The 9,290-nt window shown below is 31.9% G+C and overlaps 1 protein-coding gene across 2 annotated transcripts; it reads left to right on the plus strand.

The window, feature by feature from the left end:
- Positions 1 to 1,123: 1,123 nt before the first annotated feature.
- Positions 1,124 to 9,290, plus strand: LOC137924268 (fatty acid-binding protein 1-like). 2 transcript variants are annotated; one of them, XM_068767652.1, is made up of 4 exons: positions 1,124 to 1,230; positions 7,801 to 7,967; positions 8,104 to 8,214; positions 9,096 to 9,290. In XM_068767652.1, the coding sequence occupies exons 1-4, from the start codon at positions 1,161 to 1,163 to the stop codon at positions 9,147 to 9,149; spliced, it is 402 nt and encodes a 133-aa protein (XP_068623753.1). In that variant the 5' UTR covers positions 1,124 to 1,160; the 3' UTR covers positions 9,150 to 9,290. The 2 variants fall into 2 exon arrangements, with proteins under 2 accessions (XP_068623753.1, XP_068623754.1); XM_068767653.1 differs by lacking the exons at positions 7,801 to 7,967; positions 8,104 to 8,214; positions 9,096 to 9,290 and adding exons at positions 2,889 to 3,046; positions 3,887 to 3,997; positions 4,221 to 4,329.

The following is a 9,290-nucleotide window of genomic DNA, read 5'->3' on the forward strand; positions in this document are numbered from 1 at the left end:
ATGTGCAATAGTAGACGTATTACATTTAAACGAAGATGATTAAACTTTAGCAAGTATAAAAAAGACACTCTTTTTCCTGTAAATCAAATAATAAATGGGCGATTATATAAAGTTTTTCTTAATTTACTCTTAGTATACATCAACACCAAAATTCATATGTTATAGGTAAAATATTGCAAGTAAAGAGCGGTTTTATCACGATAGCCGATTTGTTCTAGACAAGCGTTCGATGGACTTGTTTAATAAGAATAAATAGAGCGGGCGGTCATCAAGTGATAAAAAGGGTTAAAACTCATTTAATTTCTTTATTATTATATTATAATACAACACTTTTATTTTACAAAAATGTATACCTCTGCTAGTCATTTGAGCAAACAAAATACTACAATGAAAAATTGTGAAAGATACTAGATCTCAGAAAACCGACAAAATCCAAGTTTTTCTTATCGACACAGTCTTAACTTATATAAAGGGTGTTCTTCTTGTCTGTTAAGGATGAGAGCAATGCTTGGCATAGAAATTGGTAAATCTGTTTTTAATTCAAATAAGTTCGAGTGATCCCGCTGCCTGTCTTTCATTAACATTTTTTCTCTTACTCGGATCTTATAGCAACTACGAGAGGAAAAGATGACGATTATTCTTGCGTCGCTCAATGAGGTACCGCGATGGTAAATTGAAACCTCATTGGCCTTATTTCACAATCGAGATTTCTCTACTAGATCAGATCAGGAAAGTATTATTTTTAAACGAATGATAGTTACAGATATAGCCCAGAGTTTTAGCAAATGGCAGTGGGCAGATATAGCGGTTTACCACTGGTTCCAAAGGGAATTTATGGGTGAGGTTTTCATCCAGTAGTAGACATCTTTCGTTTGGAACGATGACACACACGCAACTTGTTCCACAAGCGCAGTTAATTTTCTTTTGTAAAACTTCAAGTATAGTAAAATAAATTTTGAAGTTGGATTAAAATCATGAATTTCGTATGACTTTTTTATTAGACACCACACCTTTAATTTTATTAGATAAAACGAAAATTAGTTTAATTTGCTTTATCATCGTTACACTACCTAAACGCACCCGGTTATAAAAACCGTGCTATCGGCGTCAGTTCATTATTCGAACGGCAGTCGACGAATTTGTAAGAGTAAAATTTCAAAATGGCTTTCGTAGGAAAAGTGTACGCACATGAGAAGGATGAAAATTTCGCTGAATTCGTCGATACTTTGGGTAAATAAATAAATTTTATTACTTTTTTGTTATTGAAACGTTGTTCTGCGATGAAAATAATTTCTTCGCTCCTTCGTATATGCGATCTTTAAAAAAAATACTTTTTTCTGAGCTGTTTGAAGAGTTGAATTAAACTCTTATTTACATGATATGAGTGATTTTGTGGTCGATCCATACGCCTTTTACATCTTGATAAAAGTCAAAACTCGCAGATCTAGAACATCTGATCTAAATTATTTGTTTTTGTTACACAATTTAATTTTTTTTATTTCTATAATATTAAGTGACAACGGATTTTCACCAAATGAAAGGGAGAATATTCGTTTATTAATAATTGTTACCTTTAACTGTTACTGGCCATGATTTCAAGTATTAATACCTTATTACGTGTTAACATTTTCGTTAACTAAAACAAAAAGACTTTTTCAACTCATTTATATTATTGTATCTGTATTAAAAATTTTATACATAATAGCCGAATTTTTTTTTAATAATAGTGTAATTGATTAATAACAAAATATTCTTTTCTTTTATGTGATATTCATAGAAAATCGTACAATTTACCTCGTATTTAACTTTTTAAGAGCTGTTTTTAATTTAACAATATGTCACAAAAATATAAAGTAACAGTTTCTATATATTGTACACATTGAGACAAAAAAACTACCTTTGTAAATGATTATTAACTATTATTTTTTTGTCATAACTGCTTCTAATTACTGTTCAAATTTTAATTTGATACAATTGGTTTTTTTAGTTTTGTTTACAGTCAACTTTGGTTTATTTTGAAAAGAACAATTAATTATTTTTAATAGCAAATACATGCAAATCGTTTTTTTTAAATATGAGAAATAGTATTACTTTAAAAAAAATCTTAAAAAAAGACGACGTCTTTATCTCTATTTAATATTTTAGCACGATTGGTAAATCAACGTAAAAAAAGTTAAAATTTTTAACCTTTTTACGACCGCGGAAAAAAGCCTATTAAGGATTAAATGTTGTCCTTGATCGTTTTGTAACCCAAGCGACAATAATTATCTTTAATAATTCCTCCGGTGCAACGCACGGAAAATGAATAATCTTTTTTATAAAGATAAATATGTATTAATTCGATAAGAAATGTTAATGATATCGATATGCTATCATACTACTGATTTTTTTGACATAATATAAACTTTCTTAATTAAGAAAAAGAATTTTAAAATATAATTTTTAAAATAAGAATGCCAAATCCAATGAATGTTTTTAAAACAGTTGACAGTTTTATTCGCGGTACATTATCGTTGAGAGATGGACGACTATTCAAGTGTTTAGTTGTCATAAACTGTTGATTGATTATTGGATTTTAAAAACTGTTAAGTAGGGATTGACGGATTTTTTATAGTAAAAAGGATCATAAAAGAAATGTTTCCATGGTTTCTGAATGATTATTCTAGTGAGTTAGTAATTTAAAAAAAAATCTCGTGGATTGGAAACTGCAATGATATTAAAATTAAACAAGGTTTGTACTTCATTTTATTTTTATTATTTATTGGTCGGTAAACTGCATTATTCCTTTTGTTCGATTTTTACTTGATAAGCTTCTTCGGGTATTATAAAAAAGTGAATTTGTTTTGAACAAAGTATAGAGAGTAATTTCTCTAGATATTTATTTGCAGGTCCACAGGCGGAAAAACTTAAAACCTGGAGACCTAAACAAAAGCTAGAAAAGGACGGTGACAGTTTCAAACACGTCGTCATCGGCGATACGGAAACTACAGAGATTGCTTTTAAAATTGGACAAGAGTTCGACGAAACAGTAGCGCCTGGACGCGTTGTAAGTTTCTATTTGTAATCATCGTCATCATTTCAACCGCAGAACGTTCACTTTTTCACGTCATCTTCACCTTATGGCTCTAATCGATCCGTGGTCTCAACTCCGGAAACAGAAGGTCCCAACGGCCATTTATTCTGCGCGCTTTGTGACTTACTCATTATCACTCTAAATTGCCAATCCTCAAGACTATATCAAATAGGATTTGTTCGTCTTAAAATCTCCTACCTTCTGTCCTATTTCTATTGACCCCTGTTAAATATTGGTCTTAATCTATTTTTTTAAAGTTAAATTGACTAACTAATTTCAAGTAGTTATTACTTTGATCAATGCTTAAATTATATGGAATAGATATTTATCAACAACATTTACTACTTAAATTAAATATCGTCCCAATAGTATATGATTATATTTATAATGTTATACAATATCATAAAGTTATTTATTGTTTCTGAGTATATTATAGATTGTCGGATGCAGCGTACCAAATATTAAGTAAAAACTAACGAGCAATATATTTATCCCTTTCCAATCAATCACCTTTTTCTCCATTAGAAACTTCCACCTACCATTAAGGAAAAAAATAAAAACAATCGCATGCTACCGAAACCGCTGTACCATGCCTCAGGAATCGCAGAAAGTAAAATAGAGCATGAGTACTGTGCCCATTAACACCGAACTGACGGAACAGAGAGGGATATAATCTCACTCGTCTCTCTTCGCACAGACAGCCAATGGCACGGTGCTATCGGCTTCGGTAGCATTATAGCAACACATTTGAAGATGCATTTTAATTTATATGTGTATATAAATGTGTTTAAATATTAATGTATGCCGTTTCAGTCGAAGACAGTCTTCACTTTAGATGGTAACACACTAACTCAAGTACAAAAATTTGAAGATGGACTTGCTATTACCACCAAGAGGGAGTACTCCGATGAAAAGTTAATAGTGGTAAGTTATTATTGTTCGAATGTGTTACTAAAGAAAAAGATTGCAGTAGTTCAAACTATTGCATCTACTGCAAGATATATGAAAATTATTAAAGTTAGAGTAAAAAATTAAAAAATAACGTATTAATGTTGCATAATAACTATGATTTTATTTATCTACTTCGATACTTTATATTTATTTTGTGACATTGAATCTTTAACTTATCAGCATTTATTATTTTCAGACGATAACCACAAATAAATGGGATGGCTCTGCTGTAAGATACTACAAAGCCTAATATTAACATAACATAACCTGTACTTTATTATAAATTATTTTATATGACAAATACATTTCTTAAAAAATAATTGAATATATTTAATTCATCCTCTCATTTAACATCTTTTCGTTTAGAATACCGCAGTGTCTTAATGTCTGAAAACCTACGTGGTTTTTGACACATGGGTTAAATTTGGTGATATTGTTTTTGGTAATTGATGTTGCTAGAGATTAGAAACGCGGTTGCTTACAGTGGGCCCTATAAAAAGGCTTAAAGTTATCCAGAAAGCATTGAAAAAGGTTATGCTCGGAGTTTCGCTGCGAGATCGAATGAGAAATGAGATCCGCAGATGAACAAAAGTCACGGATGTAGCTTGACGAATTGTTCGTCAGGAGTGGCACTGAGCATATCGCCAGCGCAGCCGAAAGCCGTTTGTGCTGGAAGATTCTCGATGGCAACCACCAGCCGTAGACACGTATTGGGTCACCACAGTAAGCGTTCTTAGTGTGCGTCTATCGGGTGAAAAAAAAAAAAGAATAATTATTCACAGATCGATCCAATTCATTCATTTCATTGTTGAATACATTTTACAATCGATATTTATAAGTTTATGGATTGTACTCTAACGTATCTAATACACAATATTTGACATGTTATATTAATAATTCAATACATCGACATTAAAATAAAATATTTCTTTTTAAAAATTTAGCAGCTACTGACATATTTCAAGTAAATGTTATTAAATATTGATTAAAACAAAAATAGTAACTGGTATAAAATGTTTCCGATATTAAGTTCGTCGTTATGAATACGTTGTGTAAGAATTGTCTAAAATAGTTAAACAAATAAATAAAAATCGCTGCTAAATAGAAATGCCGAAAAATGTATGTGTTCCGACTTGTAGTTGTTATATGTGTTTATTTCCTGGATTAATGACACTTAGACAAAAATAAATGTTTTCATAGAATATTTCAATTTTACTAAAATATTTTTATGTCTCACTTATTCTTTGTATTTGTGTTATTTGAAAGAGAAACATCTGTTTATAACTTAAAAAGAATACATAAAGTAATTTATAGTGTAATTGATCGAAACATTGATCTACAATTACAAAAAAAAATGCATACATGTGTTGGTGTTTCTTAAAATAATAACTTTATTATTTAAAGAAACCAACACTTTTTATGTTCTCAGTGCGATAGTTATAAGGTAATAACTGTAACAAATTTTATATTTCTAAGCTTCTAAGTTTGTACTTTCTTACTGCCTTTTGTTACTGTCTATCTCCAATAAAGTAAATAAACCATGTTGTTTATTAACCAATAGAACATCATGGCTTGAAACAACAAATTACGGGAATAATGTAAAATAAATTAATTTCACACAACTCTTTTAGTCTATTTTAGTTATTTTCACAGTATTGTATCCTACGGTTAATTTGTATGGAGTGTATGTAGATATTCATACAATGTTGGTTTTTCAAAAAAAAGCTAATCGTGCTATCTATAATATAAAATTTATAAACTCTCTAAGAGAAATTTTTTCTAAATAAAATAATAAGAGGATGTATTGTCGATACATATTTGACAATCTGGCTTACGTGCGTAACCACTCTTTTGTGGGCGCTTTTGTAAATTGTCTTGTAATAAATTTTAAAAAGTTTATAAAAGTAAAACTTGTGAAAAAATCGTACTTTATTGTAAAGAATTTTTTTAGTGATAACAGAGCTAGGGAATGAATTGTTCTAACTACGTATTAAAAATAATGTAAAAGTTACCACATTAAAATCTGTCTGAGTTTGTTGTGGGCTCAACTCAGGACATGGCGCGATTGGAACCCTCGTAGTTTTAAGTTGAAAGATCGTTTATTCAAAGAAAAAAGAAAGAAAAGAAAAGAATTAAATCTGATTTTATTTTCTACAAAATTGGGTTGTTTAGGCATTTTTCTCATGTCGTAAACAAGTAGCCACTTTTAAATATCCGATGTGGAGTAATATGCATAGATAAATAAATATTAATAATCGATTTTTTGAGGTTCGGAACAAATACCTATAACGACAAACTGTAGGATCTTAAAAAAAATAATTGATACAATCTTCTGTTTATGCATAAAATATATAAACTCGTGTGTAATAACTGATAAAGAGTACAGTGCAATCGGAATTGAGCATGCATTATGCTTCATCATCCTTCATCATCCTCCCACCTATATTTCTAATATGAAGCGGCCTGTATCCGGAACCTTCTGCTGATCTTAACTCGTCTGTCGACTTCATGGGCTCCAACCCTGTGCTTGTCGGCCACTTTCTTCCTCTCCATAACTTTAAGTAGAACCCAGCAGTTGTTCATTCCGCGCGCTGGCCACTAACACTTCTGCTTTTTAATCTAAAGCGCTATGATTCGTCTACGGATCTCCGCAATACAAATTCTATCTCGTAGGGAAAATCCTAGTGTAGCGCCTTAGCGAATTATGCAGTACTTTGCTGCTATACGTAAAAAAAGCATTTAATTTATAAATTATGCATGTATAAACCTAAAATTTACTGTAATAAAGATTAAATTTTCTTTTTCTATTTAAATTACATATAAAAATTTTGTTACAATCTTATGTCTCCAATATCAATCCCAGAAGAGGTACGTCTTGATAGGTGACTTGTCATATCATCGTTCATCCAAAATTTTCCTTACGAATTGTTTTATCTACATTTTTTATATGTAAAGCGTAACTTAATAAGTAGTTACTACTCCATCTGTCTACAGATCAATTTTATATTACGCTTTTATACGTTTATTCGACAAAACAAGTGTTATAGAAAATTGTATTGGTAATCAAAAAATAAAACATAATCTTTCTTTTTTTATTTTCTTTATCGCCGCGTATCGTGCCTCCATCAGATTTCATTAACAATAACATTATCAGTACTATGATTTTCGCCGTGGAATATCCACTAATATACGTATGTTCCCCATAGTTTCCAACGGTTAGAGGCTGCTTGGACGCAACGTTGTCCGACAACTTTAATAAGGCCATCTGGCCACAACGGATCTCCAGCGCTGCTATTATCAGTCTACAACCCAGAACCTAAAGGCTCTACTAGTCATCGGTTCTTTGTACTATGTGACCTAACCATTGCTTCCTTATCTTGCCAATCCGCTGAGCTACATCGGTCATTTTCGATCTTCTCAATCTTGCGATTTATCTAATAATCTATCCCGTGGAGAAATTCCGAGCATAGCTCGGTAACGAGCAGAAAAAAAAAGAGACCACCTTTCTATGCTGCAAATCATCAACAACTTCATTAGCAAGCTGTTACAATTGAGTTCGTGCTTTCGTTTGATCAATCGTAGCACCAGATAACGAGTTGAGTTAGAATTATTGCATGAGTCTTGAACTCTTTGCCCTTCTTTTACCTTTTCTAGTCAATCATACCAGTGTAATCATTAGCAAAACTGTTACGATGGTTAACTAAAACACTACTTGATAAGTACTTGGAGGTATAGTTGAACTTGAAACAATAACTAATTTAATTTTTTTTCTACAGGTGTTGCTGCAGATCGCGTTGCAAGTTTCAAGCAATTCAAACCTTCACAGACGTTAGAAAAAAATGGTGACGTATATACGCTGATTGCGAAAGGCGCAAATGAGACTAAACAGGTTTCTTTCAAGATGGGAGAAGAATTCGACGAAACTTTATCTCCTACACGCGTTGTAAGTCGATAAAAATTAATTATATTTTAAATCAAAATTATTATGTATTCAAATCAGAATTATTATATATACAGATGATTTCGCAATACCGTTCATTTATTACATCATTATAAATAAAATATGCGCATGATTTCAGGCGAAAACAACATTTAATCTCGACGGAAATGTCCTTAATCAAGTTCAAAAATTCCAAGATGGACACGTTGTAACGACTAAAAGGGAGTACTTAGATGACAAGTTAATTGTGGTAAGCTATTTTTAACGATCTAAATTTTTTTAAATCTTTTACCTAATATGAATAAACCGACTGTAAATTTACACTTCAATCATATTAAATTAAAATAGAACATAACTAAAACATAATGATCAATACGTTAGCCGATAGGCATAGGCTTTCCCCAAATATCGCAACAATGGCTGGTTTTGCATCCAGCAACTTTAACTATGCTGTCGACCCTACTAGTGATGGACCTACCCTCACCGTAACTACTGGCTCCCGAACACCACTCCAGAACCTTTCAGCCTAAATGTCCGTCGGTTGCAAGAACGATGATTCCCACACACTGCTACTTCGCTGTTTCAGCCCATAGGCGCCCATTACAAGGCGAAGGCCTACCCCGAAAGATATCTATGGGGGATATACCATAATCGCCTCGCTTTGCGGGCGGTTTGGTAATCGTAGTGTGATGTTATGGTACGTTGGAGGCGCTGCTGCCCATCCTCTAGAAACTTGTTAGTGAGCAGTTGCAATCCAATATAGAAATGTACAATGTATTCATTATATAAGATTGCATTCCGGGATTCGAACCTTAGCCTTACGATCGCAAGTCTCAATCCTCCACCACTGTTCACCCACTGCCACTTACCTCGAACAATTCTTTGAGCTATATCGGTGATCTTAGTTCTTCGAAACTGCGATATTTATAACATTATTTTTTAAATACCTGGATAATACGAAGAGAGAGTTTTAATGTCTATGTCATACGTTTTGCGAGCTAAGGTGCCCTAAGTTACGATTCGAACACATGACTTGTGAACCGATATTACAGACTTTAACCAAGAAACTAAAACTTTACTTGATTTTCATCATAAAAGTTGTGAAGTTCATGATTATATTTATTCTTTCAGACGCTGGAACATAACAAATGGGACGGCAAAGCTGTACGGTACTACAAAGCCTAAGCTTATGATATAACTTATTACCTACGATTCTACATCAGCTAGTTAAAAAATGAGATTAGTTTTAATAGTTTAGAATTTTAGTTACTTTTATTATGATTTAATTTATTTTCAGAAATAAAATTTTGGTCATTTACCACCATA

The sequence above is a fragment of the Battus philenor genome, unplaced genomic scaffold, assembly GCF_028537555.1.
Source record: "Battus philenor isolate CCGP_79_NKW_IND1 unplaced genomic scaffold, ilBatPhil1.0.hap1 SCAF_23, whole genome shotgun sequence".
Lineage (NCBI taxonomy): Eukaryota > Metazoa > Arthropoda > Insecta > Lepidoptera > Papilionidae > Battus > Battus philenor.

Coding starts and splice junctions, on each gene's coding strand:
- LOC137924268 (XM_068767652.1), top strand. CDS start 1,161: ATGGCTTTCGTAGGAAAAGTGTACGCACATGAGAAGGATGAAAATTTC. Junction 1,231..7,800: donor TGAATTCGTCGATACTTTGG/GTAAATAAATAA, acceptor TTTTTTCTACAG/GTGTTGCTGCAGATCGCGTT. Junction 8,215..9,095: donor TAGATGACAAGTTAATTGTG/GTAAGCTATTTT, acceptor TTATTCTTTCAG/ACGCTGGAACATAACAAATG.